At 41.6% G+C, this 24865-nt stretch overlaps 1 protein-coding gene across 1 annotated transcript in view; it reads left to right on the forward strand.

The window, feature by feature from the left end:
* The window catches only part of sim2 (SIM bHLH transcription factor 2), a 92201-nt gene that overhangs the window by 65676 nt on the left and 1660 nt on the right, over window positions 1-24865 (forward strand). Inside the window, exons 9-10 of the mRNA XM_063049791.1 lie at window positions 11506-11671; window positions 22029-22437. Coding sequence (XP_062905861.1) covers window positions 11506-11671; window positions 22029-22437 — 575 coding nt within the window. The remainder of the gene's footprint in view (window positions 1-11505; window positions 11672-22028; window positions 22438-24865) is intronic.

The following is a 24865-nucleotide window of genomic DNA, read 5'->3' on the forward strand; positions in this document are numbered from 1 at the left end:
CAATCAGGTGGCATCGACTCAATGCACAAAAGCATGCAAACATAGTCAAGAGGTTCAGTCATTGTTCAGATCAAACATCAGAATAGGGAAGAAATGTATTTTAAATGACTTTGATTGTGAAGTGGTTGTTGATGCCAGATAGTGCGGCTTGAGTATCTCAGAAACTGCTGATCTCCTGGGATCTTCACGTAGATCTTCACGTCTAGAGCCTACAGAGAATGTTGCGAAAAACAAAAAAAAGATCCAATGAGTGGTAGTTCTGGGAGAAAATACATTGTGTTAATCAGAGAGGTCAAAAGAGAATGGCCAGAATGGTTCAAGCTGACAGGAAGGCAACAGTAACTCAAATAACCACGTGTTACAACAGTGGTGAGCAAAAGAGCATCTCTGAATGAACAACACACCAAACCTTGAAGTGGATGGGCTACAGCAGCAGAAGACCACAAACATACACTCAGTGGCCACTATGTTAGGTACAGGAGGTACCTAGTTAAACTGACTACTGAATCAATATTTGCTTTCTCTGCTGTGGACAGAATTACTGCTTTAGCTGAATTGGCAAAGTTTCAAAATATGACAGAAGTGCCTTGTGCTTCAGTAGTCCCACAGCAAATGCCCCAGAGATCCCATTCCCACCATTCACAAAGCCCATTGTATAAACCTATTTCTCAAAATTCTCCTTCCTCACACAAATCCATCCTTTAGAAACAACACCCCACCCGCCCCAAACCACCCTTCCTCCTCCCCAAAACCCTGTCTCTCTCAGCTAGGTCAAACCACAAGGGGATAGGCTAAGACACAGCAGCAGATAAGGACAGATATAGACACAAGAAATTCTGCAGATGCTGGAATTCCGGAGCAACACACACAAATTGCTGGAGGAACGCAGTAGGTCAGGCAGCATCTATGGAGGGGAATAAACAGTTGACACTTTGGTCCAAAAACCTTCGAGTCCTGATGTAGCATCTCGACCTAAAGTATCGACTGTTTATTCTCCCTCAATAGATGCTGCCTGACTGTCGATTTCTTCCAGCATTCTGTGTGTTGATAAGGACGTACAAGAAAGTAGTTGTCAACGTTTCAGCTGAGGACCCTGATTTGTGGCTAAGAGTGGGAGGGAAGAAAACCATTAAAAAGGAAAGGGTGAGAGGTGAGACGTTGGGATGGGGGGAGGGCGGTCTCTGTAGGTGATAGGTAGGCCAAGGAGTTTTTATGGATAAAGGGCCGGTGAGGGAAAAGGGTAGGAGTGGAATTGGGAGACAGATGCAGGTGAGGAATGGATGGAAGCTGACAAGGGAGAAAAAGGGCAGATGAAGCCAGGTGAGATGACTGTAAAGACAAAGAGCATGACCACGAGCAAAGCATCTTAGAACAACAGAATGAAAAAGTGACATAAGCATGATAATGGGAAACCATGAAGATGGAGAATTCAGTGTTCAGATAATTTTTTGGGTCTAATGGCAATAAATGTATCATTTTTAATGCAGAAATTTGAATGAATCTGATGGCACAATCAGCAGGAAAACTAAAACTTGCACTCTTTTACTCCTAAAATTTGCCCAGACATGCTGGAACAAAGAGGAAACCAATGTCAGAAAGGTGATTTAATATTGTTCAGACAGAAAGTAATCAAAATAGCACTCTCTGCATTTAACAGACTGGTCAACGCAACCAGTTTACCTGAGATGAAGCCAAAGTAACACTACAGTTTGTATTTCTGTGATTTGGGAGGTAATTTTCTGATAAGTGGTATTTCTTCTTAAGTTGATGATGATGAAGTAGTGGATAAGTGATTGAACTGAACAAACTAATGCATTAGAATACTGCTCTTTCATAGCCAAGCATTCTGGCTTAACTCTCACTGATTGGCAGTGACTCCCAAGTGCACTAAATTTGAGTAGAGGCTCTAGGCTGAATCAGCGATCTCAACCCTAAGTGAACACAGACAAGTTATGTCCGATTAATACGGGAAATGGAGGTATTAGTGTGATAAAGTACGACTGTAAATGGTATAAAAGCAATTGAATTTCAAAGTATAGAAAGGCCTATGAAAATTCTGGAAACATGTGGAATAAAAATGGAACAGAAATATTTTAACAACTATGGAAACTATTACTGAGCTGCAACTGACATGAATTCAAAAGAGAAAGCCAGAGCGGAGCTTAGCAGTGCCCCATAAGATTTCAAAGCTCAAAGCTCAGAGTAAATTTATTACCTAAATACATACATGTCACCCTGAGATTCATTTTCTTGCGGGCAATCATGGTAAGTACAAAGAAACCCAATAGAGTCAATAAAAACTACATACAAAAGCGAACAAAAAACCAATGTGCAACAAATTGTTCAAGTACAAAAGAAAAAAACTAAATAATAATAATAGATAAATAAATAATATTGAGAGCAGGTGTTGTAGATCCCCTGAAAATGAGTCTGTAGTTTGTGGAATCAGTTGGGACCTCGGTGTTGGAGTGAGTGAATTTATCCACACCAGTTCAGGAGCCTGATGGTTTTACGGTAATAACCGTTCCCGAACCTGGTGGTGTAAGACCTAAGGCTCCTCTGCCTCCTTCCTGATGGCAGCCATGAGAAGAGAGCATGGACTGGATGATGGGGGTCCTTGGTGCTACTTTCCTGTGACAACGCTCCTAGTAGATGTGTTCTGTGGCGGGAAGGGCTTTATACGCTGCTTTTTGTAGGGTTCTCCATTCAGAGGTATTGGTGTTTCTATACTAGACTGGATGACTGTGGATTATGATTATTTTGAAAGTGAGACCTCTGGTCAATCTGATGTAAAGGCTCAAGGCTTTGCTGTCCCTTGAATGTGATACTCCTGCACAATTCTCTTTTATCACATACAGACCACTGCTCCAGTAATGTGGCTGCTAACTTGAACTCCCCTTCAGCAGCATTCTCAGTAACAGCAAGGCCACAATCTGGCCCACTCAGTCAACATAAACCGTGCTGCTGTCAGGAGGTACATATGGGAATATATTTCCAACATTCAACTCCTATGAATGCACAGAAATATACTATTCAAAACTTAATCATGAATAGCAATATTGTTGTATTTAAGCTGGGTAGCAAGAAAATAAGCAAGATTCATACATCAGACAGAAGCATACACAAAGTCAAGCTTATGCAGTACTGGAAGTGTTCAGTGATGTGAAATGCCAGTGGATCTCCTGTGGTACTCTCCTGGTAAATCAGAGGATATTTTATTCTATAACAAAAGGAGCATTATGCATTGTATATGACTCCACTGCTGGGGTGTGGCTGAGTTAACGTGGTTCGTCAGGGTTACCCAGGCGAACCAACCAGGGTTGATCAGGCCCGGCTTGTGTTTATCTCATGGGCCATGATAATGAGAGGCACATAATTTTGATGGCTATGGTATTTGAGACTGCATTAACTGATGTGGATGAAGCAGAAATACAGATTGACAGGATTTGTTTCAGAGTTCAAAGTAATTTTGTTATCAAAGTACGTATATGTCATCATATACTACCTCGCGATTTATTTTCCTATAGGGATTTACAGGAAAATAAAGAAATACAACACAATTTATGGAAAACAATACATAAACAATGACTGACAAGCAACCAATGTGCAAAAAAGGGCAAATTGTGCAAATAATAAAAATTAATTAATTAATTAATTAATACTGAGAGCATGAGTTATAGACTCCTTGAAAGTGAGTCCATAGTTTGTGGAATCATTACAGAGTTGAGGTGAGTGGAGTTACCCACGCTCATTCAGGAGCTTGATGGCTGTAGGTTAATAACTGTTCCTGAACCTCGTGGTGAGGGACCTAAGGCTCCTGTACCTCCTACCCAAGGGTAGTAGCTCTTCAAAACCCTCACCATGAACGGAGAGGTTTTCTCTTTCTACGTCCTGTTCGCATCTGAAATCAAGATGTCAGAAGGGCTACTAATGTTACCACTGGTGCTTAGCAGTTAGCTTTACAGTGCCAGTGATCACCGATCAGGATTCAATTCGTGCTGCTGTTTGTAAGGAGTCTGTATGTTCTGCCTGTGGACCGTGTGGGTCTCGTCCAGATGCCCCAGCTTCTTTCCACAGTCTGAGCTATGGGCACGCTTTGATGGCATTGGAAGTGTGGCAACACTTGCTGGCTATACAGGGCAATCCACACTGATTTGATTTGATGCAAACAGCATCGGAAAGACAGATACATAGTTTAGCTTTATTTGTCACACGTACATTGAAACATGCATGTACAGTGAAATTCGTCATTTGCATCAATGACTAACACATTCAGAGGAAACACGTGCAGTCATGGGGAGGACGTATGAACTCCTTACAAACAGCGGCAGGAATTGAACCCTGATCTTATAGCCGGCATGTAAAGTGTTGCAGTAACTGCTTAGAAATACACTCGGTCTCTGGCGTTTATGGAGAATGGTATGAAAAACAAAGCAAAAAACGCCCAGTGCACGGCAGACATGTGGATAAAAGCACCTTATTAATGGAGAGCTCAGAGGAGAATGGTTTAAGCTGACAGGAAGGCAACAGTAACTGACACAACCATGCATTACAACAGTGGTGTGCAGAAAGGCACCTATGAATGGACAACACGTTGAACTTCGAAGTGTCTGGACTACAGATGTGAAGCACCACAAACTTATACTCAGTGGTCACTTTATTAGGTACAGGAAGTACCGAATAAAGTGCCACTGAGGGTAGAGAGATCAAGGGCAGGTGAAAGTCTCATGTGGGACTTTCTGTAGTCAGACTAGCTGTAGTAAACATTGGAAGCTGAATGGAAGAAAGAAGTCAGCAGATCACTGACAAAAAGCCAGACCCATCTAAGATCCAGGAGAATGAAATGAGTGGAGTTTAAGGAGAAAGTATTCAATGTAAGATAATTTTGGCCAGGTAAAGGGTGGGTCTGATTGGATTGCTTTTGATGGGAAGGCTGAAGGGTTTTCTAAGGAGAGGAACAAAGAAAAAGAGATGGTTGAGCTGAAGAAATTATGAAGTAGAAGAGTGTATTACAATGGTCCTGGTATAGATGACAAGAAACTTGATATAGGAAGTGTTGTGCCTATGCACAACTACATATCAATTGAATAAAGGCACACACATGGGAGATGGCTTGAACTGGAGTATTCACATTGCAGCAAGAGAGAGAATAATGCACATACGTAGACAACAGTGCATTAACAGACAACAGATCAATATGTAGTTTTGGGGGGGAGGGTGTCATTACTCTAAAAGAAATAGATCCATACATTACATTTCCTCCCTCTTTAGACTAATGCAACATAAAACTGTAAATATACAAAACATTCAATTTACCTTTCATAAACCCATATTCCAAATAAACATGCTTTCACAATAACAGTCCATAACTAACTTCACAGTTCTAAAGGTTCAGTCTTTTGGGTGGCGCCATGTTTCTTTCAGTATAGCACCTCTGAATCGGTGGAGAGGCATCAGGTTTGGCAGGTGTCTTGTCAACAATAACATTCTTGTTGCCTCTCTGGAGCTGTGGAGTGGTACCACATTTGGTAGGTGTCTTGTCTAGGCCAATGTTCTCAGTTTCCAGTGTCACATTGCTGTCAGTGACAACACCACTGAGAGGTAAGTCCAGTGGCTGTAATGTGTCCATTTTGTTGAATGTAATCAGTTCAGGTGTGTTCTTCAGTTGAACATCCAGTATCTGGTCCACATGATGTCTCCATGTCTGATCTCCAACATCCACTCTATACACCAGTGATCCAGTTCTTGTAGCTATCCTACCGGGTGTCCACTTGACTTCTCAGTAATCATGCGCTAGGACTTCCTGCCCAATCTTGAAGCTCCTTGCTGCTTCGCTTGGCAACTGGCTGAGCTGTTTATTCTGCACTTCCCTCTGTAGATCTGGTTTCAGGAGGTCTATGTGAAATCTCAGACTCCTGCTCATGATCAACATTGTAGGTGTTTGATTTGCCGTCACATGAACAGAGTTCCAATACACAAAAAGGAAGTTGGCCACCTTGTACTGTAGAGAAGTGTCCTCCTTGTCCATCGCTTTATGGACTTCTTGAATGTTTGGATAAACCTTTCAGCAAACCCATTCATTGCTGGGTGGTGAGGTGCTGACTTGAAATGAATGATGCCATTTTTCTTCATAAACAGTCGGAATTCTTCTGACATATATTATGGTCTATTGTCGCTCACAATTTGCTCTGCTAAGTCATTTCTGATGAAGATAGACCTCAGAACGTGGACAGTCTTTGCTGAGTTAGCTGACTTCATTGGTATAACCTCTGGCCACTTCAAATGAGCATCCACAGCAATCAGAAACATGAAGTTCATCAACAGCCCAGCAAAGTCAATGTGTACCCTTTGCCAAGGTGATGACAGCCACACCCAGAGGTGTAATGGTGCCTGTGGGGATGCGTTTTGAACTTTTTGGCATCCCACACAGCTTTTGGCCAAGTTTTTTATCTGTATATCCATTCCCACCCACGACACGCACCTCCAGGCAAGACTCTTCTTCTTGACTGTACCCAGGTGTCCTTCATGCAGATTCTATAACACTCTGGTGAGCAGTTTAGAGGGAACCGCAACACGAGATCCACACATCAGCATTCTTAGGCACACCGACAGTTGGTCCTGTCTTGCTGAGAACTCTGGAAACATAGGGTTACCACGAGCTGGCCATCCTTGCATGGTGATTTCATAGACTTTTGACAATGTCGGGTCATTTCTTGTTTCCCTTTGTAGTTTGGAATTTGTTACCAACAACTGGTCCACCAGTGCGGTGTGGAACACCTCTGCTGAGTCATAGTATGAACACTTTTCTTCTTCAGTTGCCAGTAGTGGAAGATGTGACAAGCTATCAGCATTGCTGTTTGGTATTCTTGAACTCTATGTCATAAGAGTGGGCTCCTACGAACAGTGCTTAACCTTGTAACTGAGTAGCAGTCATCAGTGGAATTCCCTTCCTGGGACTGAAAATGGACACAAGGAGCTGGTGATCTGTCACCGGAGTAAACTCTTATCCGTAGAGGTAGTGGTGGAACTTCTTTATTCCCCATACTAGACTAAGGGCCTCTCAATCAATCTGTGCGTGGTCGCATTCTGCGCTCGTCAGTGATCTTGAAGCAAATGAAGTAGGGCGTTCAGATCCGTCTTTTCTAATGTGTGATGAAAGAGCTCCAATGCCATAAGGGGATGCATCACATGCCAATCTGATGGGCAGAGGGATAGGTCATAATGGGTGAGCAGTTCATGGGACATTATTAGTCTCTTTGTTTCCTTGAATGTTTTTCACATCTTTCTAACCATTCCCACTTTGCTCCTGTATGTAAAAGTGCATTCAATGGGTGCAGCACTGCAGCAATGTTTGGGAGAAATCGGTGGTAGTAGGTTACAAGGCTCCAGTATGACCTGAGGTGTGACACATTTTCCAGTTTGGGTGCCTGTAGCACTGCTTCAATCTTCTCTTGTGACTTATGTAAGCCATGCTTGTCAATGACATGTCCACAATATGAAATTTCATTCTTGAGAATCACATTTCTCTCTCTTTGCACACAGACCAGACTTACTCAGCCTGGTAAGCATTTTACCAAGTTTGTGGATGTGCTTTTCATCATTTTTGCCAGTCACGATGATGTCAGTGAGGTAACATTGTGTTCCTGGGATATCTTGGAGCACTTGGTCCATTTCTCTTTGGCAAATTGCTGGAGCTGATGTGACACCACAACAAAACGATTATACTGGAACAGCCCTTGTCAGTGTTGATTGTAAGCAACTTCTTGCTTGACTCTGTAATCTCCACTCTCAGTTTTCAATCATTGAAAACTTCTCCCCACCTGCCAAAGATGCGAAAGTGTCTTCTAATCATGGCAGGGGATACTGCACTGTACACAGCACTGGGTTGATGCTGACCTTGAAATCGCCACATATGCGAACATGTCCGGCCTTCCCTTTGTTTATCACTGGGACAATGGGCATGGCCCAATCACTCTACTCAAGCTTGGAGAGAATACCAGACATCTCCAAGCTCTGAAGTTCAGCATCCACTTTAGGGCATGGTGCATAAGGCACTGAACGCACTTTATGGAATCTTGGTGTTGCAGTTTCATCCAGTTCAATCTGGCCTCCATGCCTTTGAGTTTACCAATCCCCTTCTCAAACTCCTTCTCAATAGCATTCAGCAGCTGTGACAGTCTCTGATTAGTGCTGCTATTTGGGCGGCCATTGCTTGTTGTTGTCACTCTGAGAGCTTTGATTGAGTGCTAATCTAGTTGGATTTTTCCCAATTACTCACGTTCGAAAAGTGCTACCCCTCCATTTTTCAACACATAAAGCTCTAACTATTGTGTTTAGCCTCCATACGTCATATTTACTTTCAGTTTGCCTTTGGGAGACACTTTTTCATTTGTGTAAGTCATTAGCATCACTGAGGTCTTCTTCAATGGTACTTCAGAAAACAGTCTGTTGTAGTCAGCCTCTGGACTATGGACAAAGCTGACCCTGTATCCATCTCCATTTTCAGTTTTACACCGGACACATCCATTGTGATCCAGATGATCCTGTGATCTGCTTCAGTTATACTATGCAGTTCTAGGCATGATAATTCACCTTTGTCAGACTCTATGTTGTCTGATTCTGTTTTACATTTGGTAACTTTATGCATTTGCTTAGTTTTGCGTTTGAGACTTATCACTTTGTTGTGCTTTTTGTCTCCTTGCACATTCTCTCTATGTAATCTTGTCTATGACACTTTCTGCAGACTTTTTCTTTAAACCAACAGTCATTTGCATAGTGGGAGGATTTGTCACATCGATAGCATCTTTGGCTTTTTACACCATTCAGGGACATTTTGTGCACTTCACATTCTAACCTTTTCTGTAGTTCTGCTGCATCCTTTGCTGCAGTCTCTAATGATATTGCAATTGTCAATGCCCATTCTAAGGTTAGGTCTCTTTTGGATAATAACCTCTTGTGAGTGCTTTGACTATGCATGCCACATACAAGCCTGCCCCTTAGTGCATCAGAAAGTCCATCTCTAAAGTCACTGTACTGGGAAAGTTTGTGGAGTTCTGCAATGCATTCAGAAATGCTTTCATCTTGTGACCAGTTCCTTTTGTAAAATCTAAATCTCTCAGCTATTACCAGTGGTTTGGGGCTCAAGTGATTTTGTAAGGTTGTAACAATTTCATTGAATATCTTGCTTGCTGGCTTTTCAGGCACCAGCAGGTTGCAAAAGAGACTGTATGTTCTTTGGCCCATTAAACTAAGAAGTGCAGAGGCTTTGCTTTGCTCCTCCATGTTGTTCGCATCACATCACAACCCTCCCAATATATGACTCCCAGCTTTCATTAGTGCTATCAAATTCATCAACTTTCCTGACTGAAGCCATTGCCACATTACTTTCACTTTAAATTCAGCGCGTCTTTTTCACCGATACTCACGCGTTCCTTAGTTAGGGCTTCTGGTGACTTTCTCATGATGTTTAACTCTTGCCATTTCATCCCATAACTTTCAGTGCAGTTCATGATATCTTCTGACTTTCAGGCTCGTACTCACTGCCAATTCATTGTGTCTGTTGCACAACTACACAACAATTAAATAAAAGCAGGCACACAGGAGATGGCTTTAACTGGTGTATTCACATTGCAGCAAAAGCAAGAGAGAGAACATTAGACATGCATAGACAGCAGGGCATGTGCTGACAACAGATTAATATGTAGTGCTGGGGGTGGGGTGGGGTTCATTGCTCTAAAAGAAATAGACCCACACATTACAGGAAGGAAATATTTAACATAGGAGCTGATCAATTCCATGAGACAAGATTGGCATGGTGGTTTCATTGGAGAAATCCTGGTTCTCGATCTTGGAAAGTAGTTGTGCTGTGTAGAAGACTATAAGTTTGGGAGAGTTTCTCCACCTCAGTTACAATCTTGGAATTGATGCATTATGTTCAATGGTGGGACTGATACTAAGAGGGTAGAAAATGTCAGAGTTATCATTCAGCCTCTTTTATTCCATCATTTCCATTACCTTATACACTACAGAGCAAGTTTCATGCTCATGTTGGTGTATTAATATCCCTCTTTTATGTCACTTTGTATGGTTATCCTCAAGTTGAAAGAGTTTAGTACATTCAAAAGATGAAGGGAAACCAGTTTGAACCAACTCAATATTTCATGGTAATTGCATCCCCTCTATTCTACAACTTTATCAAATACCAAGGCTGTGCCCTTCTGGTCCTAGACTCTCCCACTCTTGGAAACATCCCCTCAGAATCAGGTTTAATATATCACCAGCCTATGTCATGAAATTTGTTGCCTTTGTGGCAGCAGTACAATGCAATACATAATAATAGAAAAACAAAACGGGAATTACTGTAAGTATATATATTAAACAGTTAAATTAAATAAGTAGCACAAAAATAGAAATAAATAAGTAATGAGGTAGTGTTCATGGGTTCAATGTCCAGTCAGAAATCTGATGGCAGAGGGTAAGATCTGTTCCTGAACTGTTGAGTATGTGACCATGTCCATTCTATCTAAACCTTTCAATATTCAATAGGTTTCAATAAGATTCTTCTAATTTCCTCTCTGTTTCTGTCCCACTGCTCTGAACATGGTCCGTTCCTTTGTGAATTATACATTTGCATTCTCAGATCCCTCTGCCCTCTATCCCCACTTCATTCTTTGACTTCCAAGGATAAATTTCTGCCATTTCACTAGTTAAGCATCAACCATTCAGTCAATTCACATATGTATACACATAACTGCATTGGACAGCCTTTTGATAATTTTGTTAATGCTAAAATGATGTATTACTGCAATATTAATACACTCATGCAGATTAACTATGATTAGCTGTCATCCCCTACTGCTGTAAATTAAATTGCTTCCAAGAAAACTGCAGGCTATAAAACAATGCATCCTTGTCATGTCAATGGGCCACAAAAAACAGGGGTAATAAATGGATATTAAACCACCTTTTGACAAAATATGCAGATAAATGTGCATGATTGGCTGATTATAAATATTAGATGATTGCACAGTCCAGAATGCTTACACCGCAGAGAGAAAAGAATTACAAGCCACTTCCTCAGCAGTCAATTCCTGTCACACGCCAGTGTGCAATAAATTTTCAGTTTAATTTTTGTTTAATATAAAAACCAGGCTTTGTGAGCACTGGTGAAATCAGCGGCAAACTCCAGGCACATTCCAGATGTATGACAGGCAGCCCTAGTCAAAAGGAAATGACCAGGACAAGGCCGTCAACTGGTGCCTGACACAAAGACAGATTGGAATATTAAACGGATATAAGCCAGCATCAGTTAATTACTGTAAATACTACTGTTTGTACACTTGTGGATTTAATTTCCTCCGTGAGCTATTTTCAGAAGGCTGGATAATAAATTCACATTAATCCCCTGTCAGTCCCCTATCGAGGCTACTCTTAACCCTTTTAAAATAATTTTGTTTGTGACTCATGTTACCTCACATCACTGTGTTATTGGATCTTATGTTGCAGGGATATTGAATACAAGGAACTGCAATTATCACTGGATCAGACCACCGCCATCAAGGCATCCTTTCCTTACAAGATGTTGCTGTCTACCTCACATGAAAACCAAAAACAACTTAAACCTAAAATCTCCAAGTTGAAGTCAAAGCTAAAGACATCTCCATATCCACAGGTACAAATTATGGAACCTTTTCCTCACATCACTCCCAGATCCCCTTGTTTAGGTACCACTGGAACTAGTGTTTGTGCTGAGGAATGCATAGCAGAGGACTGCAGTTTCTTTTTTCCCTCACAGGAAGCATCAACTTTACTTCCTGTTACTGTGCCTCAATGGAATGTTACATGTGCAATTTGAAGAAATGGATGGGAAAAAAAAATCAGATGATCTTCTTGTTGGCCTCTCTAGCAACGTCTTTCTTGATTAAGGCAACAGGAAGTACAAATGTCACCCAGGATAACTCATATGAGTTTTCTTTACTTCCTATGGGGGAAGCATCTGATGTGCAATCTCAGTTTCTCATTGAGCGCACCATCAAGGGCAAGAACTGGAGCTGTACAAACCTGCATCAGATTAGAGCAGCAAAGAATTAGTTCTATCCCAATACCATGCAGAATCCCACCTTCCAAAGTTGATACATATTCACATCAGAAAATAACTGATTTCTTAATTATACATCCAACTATATTCAAGCATTTACATGAAGTTGGAGATGGAAGTGACATCTACCAGCCTACTTATTTTTAAATTCTCATTGGTTTTCACCACAGTAATAATTTCAAAGATCTGAATAAAGGAAGCATTGTATGTCCATCTCATAATACAAGACAGTTCACAGTTCACAGTTCACAGTCATAGCTTGGACTTTATAACTTAAACCAATGCAATGGTACGTGAAGCAAGCTTTAAGAAGTTGCACTAGCTTTTCTTCAGTCACTTTTCCAAAACTCATTACTATAAAATTTCAGATGCTTACCACTGCTGTTAAAACTATCCCATCCCAGCTTATGTCACCATCTCCAACAAAAAGTCTACTGCTCAGCCTTATCCCAGAGCCCAATATTCAGTTCTGTGGGTTGGCAGGCTTTTCTTTCCCTTCTGTGGGACTTATAGTTTTGTTCATTTGATGAATATAGAACATAGAACAGTACAGGCATTTCGGCCCATAATGTTGTGCCGACCACGTAATCTACTCCAACACCAGTATAGCTCTTCCCTGCTACATTGCCCTCTATTTTTCTATCATACATGTGCCTTTCTAGAAGCTTTTTAAATATCTGTAATGTATCTGCCTCTACCACCACGCCTGGCAGGACTTTCCACACACCTACCACTCCCTGTATTAAAAACCTACATCTGACATACCCCCTATACTCTCCTCAAATTACCTTAAAAATTATGCTTTCTGGTTTAGTCATTTCCGCATTCCATTTGGAGTGTAACTAGGGTTTTACAGAGCTAAATTTATAATTGTAGAACCTAAATCCAAGCAAGAATTTATTTTTCACATCTAGGAGACCACTTGCAGAAGCACTGTTTTCATCACCGTACCTGAAACAAGAAACAAACCTGGGATAGAAACACAGAAACATAGAAAATAGGTGCAGGAGTAGGCCATTCGGCCCTTCGAGCCTGCACCGCCATTTATTATGATCATGGCTGATCATCTAACTCAGAACCCCGCCCCAGCCTTCCCTCCATACCCCCCGACCCCCGTAGCCACAAAGGCCATATCTAACTCCCTCTTAAATATAGCCAATGAACTGGACTCAACTGTTTCCTGTGGCAGAGAATTCCACAGATTCACCACTCTCTGTGTGAAGAAGTTTTTCCTAATCTCGGTCCTAAAAGGCTTCCCCTCTATCCTCAAACTGTGGCCCCTCGTTCTGGACTTCCCCAACATCGGGAACAATCTTCCTGCATCCAGCCTGTCCAATCCCTTTAGGATTTTATACGTTTCAATCAGATCCCCCTCAATCTTCTAAATTCCAACGAGTACAAGCCCAGTTCATCCAGTCTTTCTTCATATGAAAGTCCTGCCATTCCAGGAATCAATCTGGTGAACCTTCTTTGTACTCCCTCTATGGCAAGGATGTCTTTCCTCAGATTAGGGGACCAAAACTGCACACAATACTCCAGGTGTGGTCTCACAACTTGTACAACTGCTCCTGTACTCAAATCCTCTCGCTATAAATGCCAGCATACCATTCGCTTTTTTCACTGCCTGCTGTACCTGCATGCCCACTTTCAATGACTGGTGTATAATGACACCCAGGTCTCGTTGCACCTCCCCTTTTCCTAATCGGCCACCACTCAGATAATAATCTGTTTTCCTATTTTTGCCACCAAAGTGGATAACTTCACATTTATCCACATTAAATTGCATCTGCCATGAATTTGCCCACTCACCCAACCTATCCAAATCACCCTGCATCCTCCTAGCATCCTCCTCACAACTAACACTGCCACCCAGCTTCGTGTCATCCGCAAACTTGGAGATGCTGCATTTAATTCCCTCATCCAAGTCATTAATATATATTGTAAACAACTGGGGTCCCAGCACTGAGCCTTGCGGTACCCCACTAGTCACCGCCTGCCATTCTGAAAAGGTCCCGTTTATTCCCACTCTTTGCTTCCTGTCTGCTAACCAATTCTCCACCCACACCAATACCTTACCCCCAATACCGTGTGCTTTAAGTTTGCACACTAATCTCCTGTGTGGGACCTTGTCAAAAGCCTTTTGAAAATCCAAATATACCACATCCACTGGTTCTCCCCTATCCACTCTACTAGTTACATCCTCAAAAAATTCTATGAGATTCGTCAGACATGATTTTCCTTTCACAAATCCATGCTGACTTTGTCCGATCATTTCACCGCTTTCCAAATGTGCTGTTATCACATCCTTGATAACTGATTCCAGCAGTTTCCCCACCACCGACGTTAGGCTAACCGGTCTATAATTCCCCGGTTTCTCTCTCCCTCCTTTTTTAAAAAGTGGGGTTACATTAGCCACCCTCCAATCCTCAGGAACTAGTCCAGAATCTAACGAGTTTTGAAAAATTATCACTAATGCATCCACTATTTCTTGGGCTACCTCCTTAAGCACCCTAGGATGCAGACCATCTGGCCCTGGGGATTTATCTGCCTTCAATCCCTTCAATTTACCTAACACCATTTCCCTACTAACACGTATTTCACTCAGTTCCTCCATCTCACTGGACCCTCTGTCCCCTTCTTCATTAATTGCTAACTGGATGGGATTGTCTGAAGGAGAAGTGAAAGTAAATTCAGTAGTAATATTTCAAATGAATCAGGTTATCATTTGAAGGAAAAGTATATGAGGGAGGAGGAGGAGGAGGAAAGCAAGACCAATAGAAAGATCTTCCAATGTACATGCCTGAGGGACCAAAGGGCCTTCATTCTACATTGTGTCATTGTACAATTCTAGATTCTAGGAAGTCTTTGATAGTTCTGGAGAGTGTGCTGAGGAGATTTACAAAGACTGCAAAATTATATGTACAATGAGAGATTATCTGGTATAGGGTTACTTTTTTGGGGGAAAAAAGAATACTGAGTGGAGATTTAATTAGAGTAGAAATATAGAAACATAGAAAACCTACAGCACAATACAGGCCCTTCGGCCCACAAAGCTGTGCCAAACATGTCCTTACCTTGGAAATTACCTAGGGTTACCCATAGCCCTCTATTTTTCTGAGCTCCATGTACCTGTCCAGGAGTCTCTTAAAAGACCCTATCGTATCCGCCTCCACCACCGTCACTGGCAGCCCATTCCACGCACTCACCACTCTCTGCGTAAAAAACTTACCCCTGACATCTCTGTACCTATTTCCAAGCACCTTAAAACTGTGCCCTCTCGTGCTAGCCATTTCTGCCCTAGGAGAAAGCCTCTGACTAGCCACACGATCAATACCTCTCATCATCTTGTACACCTCTATCAGGTCACCTCTCATCCTCCGTCGCTCCAAGGAGGAATGGCCGAGTTCACTCAACCTTTTCTCATAAGGCATGCTCCTCAATCCAGTCAACATCCTTGTAAATCTCCTCTGCACCCTTTCTATGGTTTCCACATCCTATAATTTTGTGAAAGTCTTCGATAGGAAACCGAAGAGGACCAATTTCCTTTAGCAGGGAAATCACTAAAAGTAACAACGAGTTAAGATTTTAATTGGCAGAAGGATGCCACAGTAGGGTAGTGGTTAGCGCAATGCTACTACAGCTTGGGGTGTCAGATTTCAGAGTTCAATTCTGAAATCATCTGTAAGGAGTCTATACATTCTTACGTGAAAAGAGTGTGTTTTCTCCAAGTGTTCTGGTTTCCTCGTACAGTCCAAAGATGTACCGGTTAGTAGGTGTGTAAATTGTTCCATGATTAGGCTAGGGGTTCCTAGGTGGCAAGGTGGGGGGAGGGGGAAGGGAAGGGGAGAGAGTGAAAGGAAGAGAGGGGAAAGAGTGAGAGAGAGAGATAGAGGGGGGGAGGGGGGAGGGGATAGGAGAGAGAGGGGGTTGGGTCTCGAAATGAAACGTCAACTGTACTCTTTCCCATAGATGCTGCTGCCCTGCTGAGTCCTTCCAGCAGTTTGTGTTGCAAAGAGAGGGGGGGAGGGGGGAAGAGAGAGAAAGGGGGGGGGAGAGAGAGAGAGACAGAGAGAGAGAGAGAGTCAGAATCAGATTTTATTTTTATTATCATTGACAAATATTGCAAAATCTGTTGACTTTGTGGCAGCAGTACATTGCAAGAAATAAAGATTAATATAAGTTACAATACAAAATAAAATATAGAAATAGTGCAGAAGAGGAATAATAGGTTCATGTTCAGAAAACTGATGTCGGAGAGTAAGAAACTGTTCCTAAAATGTTAAGTACGCATCGTCAAGCTCCTGTACGTCCTCCCTGATGGTAGTACTGAGAAAATGTTAAATAATCACATCGCTTAACAAGTTTCAACCTCCTTTTCTAAAAGGGATGTGGAAGCCAAAGCATTCACTACATTTGAGAAGTATTTGGAAGATCAATTAAAGAGCCAATTAACCTGCCAGAGCTAAAGACAAATGCTGGGAAATGGCCAAATGGCCTCATTCTGTGTGGTAATTTCAATTTTTTATTGGTCATTTTTTTTAATAAGCAAATGGAACATGGGTGAGTTAGAGAACCATAAATACAGAATAACAACCAAAGCAGAAGAAAGAATGATTGGATTAAGGGTGGGGATGGGGAAGAATGATTACTTTAAGAGCAAGGGGGATGGAACCTAAATGAAACGGTATTTACTGACCATAGTGTGTATCACAGTAACATTATGGTTAGTGTACCAGTTCCTTTCAGTGATATCTCTTCTAAAGGACTTCTACTACATCAACTCAGGCCTAGGGCACCGGCGTTGGGCACGATGACGGACTCTCCACTTCTCCCTCTCCCTCATCAGTGTGTTCAGTTCATCTACATTAGCCGCGCCGCTGTCTTCTAGGAGCGTGTTGACCATAGTCTTGGGAGGGCGCCCAGGGTTCATCCTCCCGTGCTTGGGCTCCCATATGATGACTAGGCTGGCAGGTAGCTCGGGGTGGCGTAGACAGTGCCCCACTAGTTGCAGTCTTCTCGCCTCAATTTTGGTGGTCAGTATCGGTAGGTCGTCATAGAGCTCGACGTTCGTCATGTGCTGTTGCCAACTCACGTCACGAGCCATCCGGAGTATTCGTGCATAGCAACCATCTAGAGACTTTCGCATCGTCTTGGTGAGTATCCACGTCTCGCATCCGTACGAGAAAATGGACTCTATGACTGCTATGAAGATCCTCTTTTTTAAGCCCTCTGGTCAGGTTCGACCTCCAGATTTCCTTCATGTCGTTCAAAGCCCTCCACGCCAGCGTCTTCCGTATCTTTATGTCCTTCTCCGAACGCGTCATTCTTGACCCGAGGTACTTGTAGTCAAAGACTTTCTTAATGGTATCATTCTTTTCGGTCTTGAGAGTACCTTCGTCGCAGTTAAACGCCATGTACTCTGTCTTTTTAGCGTTTAGGCGAATGCTAAATGCTAAAAATCTTCTAAAGGGGATTGGCCTTTCCTATTACAGCGCCAGCGACACAGGCTGAGTTCAATCACTCTCTGTAAAGGGTTTGTATGTTCTCCCCATAACCTCCAGGCGCTCCAGTTTCCTGCCACATTCCAAAGGTGTATAGGTGAAGGTTCGCGAGTTGTGGGCATGCTATGTTGACCCCAGAAGCGTGGCAACAATTGCAGGCTGCCCAGCACAATCCTGGCTGATTTAATTTGATGCAAATGCCACATTTCACCTAGGTTTTGATGCATATGTGACAAATAAAGGTAATCTTTCTTTCCACATTTAAGGAATTACCAGGAACAATATTGCCTTTCAGGAGTCACACTCCATTGTTTCAATTGTTCTCTTACTTGATGACCTTGGGTTGCATTTCATACTGGGACCAATAATTAAGCCAATTACAGAGCCCATTCATTAAGAAATAGTATCCCTAATTTTCAGTTGTTCCAGTGACTTCTTGACAAACAGTTCTCATTTGTGGGAGACAAGCGTTCCAGTAGCACCAAACTGCCAATTTGCAGCCATGCTCAACTCGTACTAAACAATGCCCACGTAATAATGTCATGGGATTTCAAAGGTTTCAAAGGTACATTTAATGGCAGAGAAATGTATACAATATGCATCCTGAAATACTTTTTCTTTGCATTTCTTTAAGTAACAAGAAGAGGGTTCAAATTGCAAAGTAAATTTATTATCAAAGTGCATATGCATCACAATATACTATTCTGAGATTCATTTTCTTCTGGGCATTTAAAATAGATACAAGTGAATACAATGGAATCAGTGAAAAACTACACACAAAGATGGACAAACAACTGATGTGCAAGAGAAGACAAACTGCAAATACAATAGATAGATAGACAATAATATCGAGAACATGAGTTGTAGAGTACTTAAAAGTGAGTCCATAGGTTGTGGAATCAGTTGAGTGCTGAAGTGAGTGATGTTATCCATGCTGGTTCAAGAACTTGATGCACAAAGGATAATAACTGTTCCTGAAGCTGGTGGAGTGGAACGTAAGGCTCATGTAAATCCTTCTTGATGGCAACAGCGGGAGGAGAGCATGGCTTGGATGGTGGGGGTCCTGAATGATGAATGCTGCTTTCTTGTGCCAGTACTCCTTGTAGATATGCTCAGGGGTGGTTAACAATGTGAATCATGAATTCTTGGCTAGCGTGGAACCCTGAACATTTAGGATGTTAGGGAACCAGATATAAGAAACTCATTCAATCCAAACTCACCACATATAAACATCAAAATATCGCATTTATTATCAAATGCACAAGTACGTGTATGTATACATGCAATGAAATACTTATTTGTATCAGTGTCATAGGCGCAAAGCATCCTATAAGCAGCAACAGAACAGGAAAAGTATCTCCTGCAAGATGGTGACATCCAGCTGTAGATGCCCAATGTCTTGCTCACATTATTGGCTATTTAGCTTATGGAAACTCAAACAGTAATTGTTTGTGAGCAGTGATATTGAAGGGGCTACTGCTATTCACAGTCAATATCCTCATATACATCCTGTCCTATCCAGACAACACTGGACATCCATTGGATTCTCCTATCACTCTATAGTGATAGGAGTTGGGATGTAATGTTGAAATTGTACAAGGTATTGGTAAGGCCAAATTTGGAGTATTGTGTACAGTTCTGGTCACCAAATTATAGGAAAAATGTCAACAAAATAGAGAGAGTACAGAGAAGATTTACTAGAATGTTACCTGGGTTTCATCACCTAAGTTACAGAGAAAGGTTGAACAAGTTTTTTTTCTTTTTCTAAGTTGCGTCTTCATTCTTTGGCGCATAGAAGGTTGAGGGGGGACTTGATAGAAGTATTTAAAATTACGAGGGGGATAGATAAAGTTGACGTGGATAGGCTTTTTCCATTGAGAGTGGGGGAAGATTCAAATGAGAGGACATGAGTTGAGAGTTAAAGGGCAAAAGTTTAGGGGTAACATGAGGGGTAACACTCTCCTTACTCTGAGAGTGGTAGCTATGTGGAACGAGCTTCCAGCAGAAGTGGTTGAGGCAGGTTTGATGTTGTCATTTAAAGTTAAATTGGATAGCTATATGAACAGGAAAGGAATGGAGGGTTATGGGCTGAGTGCAGGTCGGTGGGACTAGGTGAGAGTAAGAGTTCGGCACAGACTGGAAGGGCCGAGATGGCCTGTTTTCATGCTGTAATTGTTATATGGTTAAATATGGTTACAGCTCTGGATTAAGAGAGAATAATTATGTGGTGCCCCATGTCCTCTGGATATCCCAAAGCTATTCAATGCAATGAAATGTTTTTGAAATTAATTCAGTGCTATAATGTGAGGAAATGCACAGGCAGTAAAGTCTCACAAACGGAAGAGAAATAATTTACTTAATTATGCTTAATTTCGGGATAAATGGTGCCAAAATGCTGGGTGATCCCTGTGATCATCTTTCAATGAGGCTTCGTGGTATCATGGGAAAAAGGCTTGTTTTGATCCAAATTCTTCAATATTGCAGCAGCATCAGCCTTGGTTATCTACTAAAATCTACAGAATGGAGTAAAATTCAGATTCTATAAGATCATAAAACATAGGGGCAGAATTATCCCATTTGACCTATCGAGTCTGCTCCATTATTCCATCATGTGTGTTTTATTATCCCTCTCAACCCCATTCTTCAGCCTTCTCTCTGTAACCTTTGACACCCTGACTAATCAATAACCTATCATCCTCCACTTCAGATACATCCAATGACTTGGCCTCCACAGTAAGGACAATATTCTATGACAATAGTACTTGGAGCAAGCTAAAACCAGCATTAGCAGGATCACAAATAAAACATTGTGAACATCATGGGTACATAGAGCGTCTATATCTTACTGGAACACCAGGAAGCAATCTATGCAACAGAATACATAATGTTTGAGATTTCCAGAAAGTGATGCTCTAACAATGTTTGCCATAGTCATTGTGAATAAACTCAAGTGATATTAAACTAATTTTCTAATCACTTTTAATATAACAAATATCATTGACAAAGCAGAGGGATATTTTATTGCTATTCAGCTGGTCGGGAAAGGTAATTTACAAGGAGTGCAGAGAAGTTGTTCAAAAGTTTTCAAAATTATATGTCATAATTAGAATTGTTGTTGCTGAGGTGTTGTTCTTTGTTCAAGCTGATCTATGCTATGCCAATTCTTTTTCATTGGCTTAAGCACAACTAGAGATAAGTTGTTCATGTATGGTATTTTATCAAGGAACTTGTACACGGTGCTGTGAAATTACTGCAAAAGAAGGGACCAGAATCGGGTTTATTAAAACCGCTGTATGTCCTGAAATTTGTTGTTTTGTGGCAGCAGTACAGTACAAGACATAAAAATATTGCTGAAAGTCACAATAAGAAATACATAACAAATAGAGCAAAAAAGGGCAAGAAGTGAGTTAGTGTTCGTGGGCTCATTGTCTGTTCAGAAATCTGATGACAGAGAGGAAGAAATTGTTCAAAATGTTGAGTATATGTCTTCAAAGTTCAAGGTAAATTTTATTATCAATGTACATAATGTCACCATATACAACCCAGAGATTCATTTTCTTGTGGGCATACCCAATAAATCCATAATAGAATAACTACAACAGAATCAATGAAAGACTGCACCAATATGGGCGATCTCTCCGTGTGCAACAGACAACAAATTGTGCTAATACAAACATAAGTAAATAAGCAATAAGTATCGAGTACATGAGATGAAGAATCCTTGAAAGCGAGTTCATTGGTTGTGGGAACATTTCAACGATGGGGCAAGTAAAATGGAGTAAAGTTATCACCTTTGGTTCAAGAGCATGATGGCTGAGGGGTGATAACTGTTCCTGAACCTGGTGGCGTGAGTCCTGAGGCTTCTGTGCCTTCTTCCCAGCAGTAGTAGCGAGAAGAGAGCATGTCCTGGGTGATAGGGGTCCCTGATGATAGTTGATAGGGGTCCTGTGACAACGCTTCATGTAGATGTGCTCAATAGTGGGGAGGGCTTTACCCATGATGGACTGGGCCATATCCATTACTTTTTGTAGGATTTTCCATTCAAGTGCGTTGACGTTTCCATACCAGGTCATGATACAGCCAGTCAATATACTCTCCACTATACATTCAGACTCCTGTACCTCCTCCCTGATGGTAGTAACGAGAAGAGGGCATGTCCAGGGTGGTGAGGGTCCTTAATGATGGATACCACCTTGTGAAGTGAGAAAACTGTGAAATTGGATGATATGCTTGTGTGTATTTTTATAAAGAAGCTCTAGAAAATATAGTGTCATTCATTCAGGAAGATGAATATGAATAATAAAAAGAATTCAAAAATATATCTTTTTAAAATAAATTTAAAATAGCCTGTACAATGGAATTAAATTGGTTCTTGGGATGCAGTTTCTCTGTTACAAGTGACTTTCTTTTCCCCTTTATTACATTTGCAGCAATATAATTCATTCCAAAGTGAGAAAACCGATTGTGACCATGCCGGTAGCTGGGGAGGCAGCCCCTCACTGAATGCTCTATCGCCCCAGGAAAATGCTTCCCACCAGGAGAATAATGAACTCCTTTATGCCTCTTCATATGGGCTCCCTTTCCCCTACACCTATGGACACTTCCCATTGGACCCACAAGTGCTTGGCAGCAAAAAGCAGATGGCACCTAGCAAGGCAGATCAGAGTCAAGGGCCCTCGTCTGAAACTGCAAGGTTCTATGTGGGTGCATTTCAAGCTGCCAATGACAACCGCTGGCATTTGACAAGCTCATCAGCAGCTCAGAATCTGACTGCCTCTAAAAGCCTGCAGGATCACCACATCAGTGAATCCCAGTATTGTTCTGCACAGAGTTATCAGTGTAAGTGATGCTGTTCTACTCGAGGTACTTACGTGACTCACTGTTGATCAATCTCTCTATGTGGCTACCTGAGCAAATCAGCAACTATATAATACACATGAATATCACATTGACAGAAAATTGTCTTTGATCGATTTTAAATTAGATTAAATGAAAGAGGAATACCTATCAATAATTCAGGAATATTTATATAGAACATAGAACATAGAAATCTACAGCACATCACAGGCCCTTCGGCCCACAATGTTGTGCCGACCATGTAACCTACTCTAGAAACTGCCTAGAATTTCCCTACCACATAGCCCTCTAAACTCACATTCCTGATATATTTTGAATGCCACTATAATTTTGATAGGGTTCTACACGGTTATATTTGATGCTTCCAACTTTAAAGCTAAAATTGTATGGTATGAAATTAATTAAAATAAGCTTAATATTCGTAAGACCATAAGACATAGGAGTAGAATTAGATCATTCAGTGCATTGAGTCTTCTCTGTCATTCAATCAGGTCTGATTTATTATCCCTCTCAATCCCATTCTCCCCATAATCTTTAACACCCCTACTTAGCAAGAACCTGTCAACCTCTGGGTTAGGTATACTCAATGACTTGGCTTCCACAGCCAACGATGAAGTCCACAGATTCGCCACCTCTGGCTAAAGAAACTTCTCCTTATTTCTGTAATCTGTGTAAGCTTTCATATCTAAAAGCTGCTTTTGGTTAAAGTTTCCTTGCCTGGCTCTTTAGCAGTCCAGTAAACAATTCAATGAATCAAAAGGTCACTTTATACTGACTTCACGACAGGTTCATATAAAGGAGGCCAAGCTTCAGTTCTTCCAAGGTGTACTAATTGTTGCAATTTAATAATGGTTATGCGCCTGCAGTGAGGAGATGTGTGTAATGCTTTCATATCCTCTTGTCTGCATATATCCTTGGGAAAATGTAATAAAATAACTATCAGACTTTCCATCATTTTTATAAACATAATTGATTCTGTAGATGCTGGATATCCACAGTAACGTGCACAAAATGCAGGAGGAACTCTGCAGGTGTGTCAGCATCTATAGAGAAGAATAGAGAACCGACGTTTTGCGCCTAGACCCTTCATCAGGATTGGAAAGAAAGATGGAGGAACCCAGAATAAAATGGTGGTAGGGAGGGGAAGGTGTGCAAGTTAGAAGGTGATAATTTAAAGCAGGTGAGGGGGAAGGTAGGTGGGTGGGGGAGGGGGAGATGAAGAGAGGAGCTGAGAGGTTAGGTGGAATTTTCACATTTCACCTATTTTTACATCCCGTGCTCACAGATCCGCGCCTGGTCCTCGTAGTTTGCTTCCCTTTCCTATACCCAGTCCCACCCCCACCCCCACCCCCCACAATCAGCCACCCACGATACATTTTCACCCCCCTCCTCTCCTGACACACTTCACCCACTGGATCCCCTTCTCCATTTGGTTCAGTTTTATATTTTTTATCACAGGTGTGGAAATTTGAAACTAGAATATATATGCACATATCCCCGGAAAACATTAGGTCCTCAGATGTTCTCGGTTAATGTGTCGAACATAGTTGGAAATTTACTAGAATAAGCCTGTATATTTGACATTGTTGAGCACATCTCAATCACGGTATTGAATACAACATCAAGTAACATCAAATCTCAAATTTAACAATGTAACTAGGCTGATAACTAACTGATGCTCCAACAGAATCAAATCAGTCTTTCTGCCAAGAGGTATGTAAAATGCAATCCTCATAAATATTAAACATTTTACTGCTCTGTGAACATAAAAAATAATTTTATTACTTTTCCTATTATGCAATTGCCTTCAAATGACCGAGCTTGATTTATGATCATTTATGTCACTGCTTTATGAAAGCTAAGGCTATCTTTTAATCTTTGGGTTTCAGCTTAATTTACCAAGCTGTTCAAATGTTGCTTTCAATACCCAGCACATCATCAGAACAGCTCAATATAACACCTCGTACTCCCCCTGCGTAGTGCACAATCCAATGGTATGAACATTGAATTTTCATATTTCAGGCAACCCTTGTACTCCCCCTCTTTTGTTCCAATCCACCCCTAGTCCTCCCATTTTGGTTCCCCTTCCTTTAAGAAGTCCCTTCACCCAGCAACCCACAATCCATTCTTATCCTCCTCCCTTCCAGGTTCCATCTCCCTATTACCCACACACTTCACCCACTGGATTCCATCTGCTTCCATCTTCCTTTGGTTCCGTCTGCCCATCTCAGCCTTAGATGGTGTCCATTATCACCTTCCTTTCACAACTTGTGGCATTTACGTCCCCGCTCAGCACTCTCAAGCCTCCTGCCCCCCAGTCCCATAAGACTCCATCTGGCCCCCTCTTTTTCCCTGTCTCCTTCCACCTGCTTCTCTAACTGCACCCCTCCCTTCTTTATTCCCCCCCCCC

This window comes from Mobula hypostoma, chromosome 6, assembly GCF_963921235.1.
Source record: "Mobula hypostoma chromosome 6, sMobHyp1.1, whole genome shotgun sequence".
In the NCBI taxonomy this organism is placed as follows: domain Eukaryota; kingdom Metazoa; phylum Chordata; class Chondrichthyes; order Myliobatiformes; family Myliobatidae; genus Mobula; species Mobula hypostoma.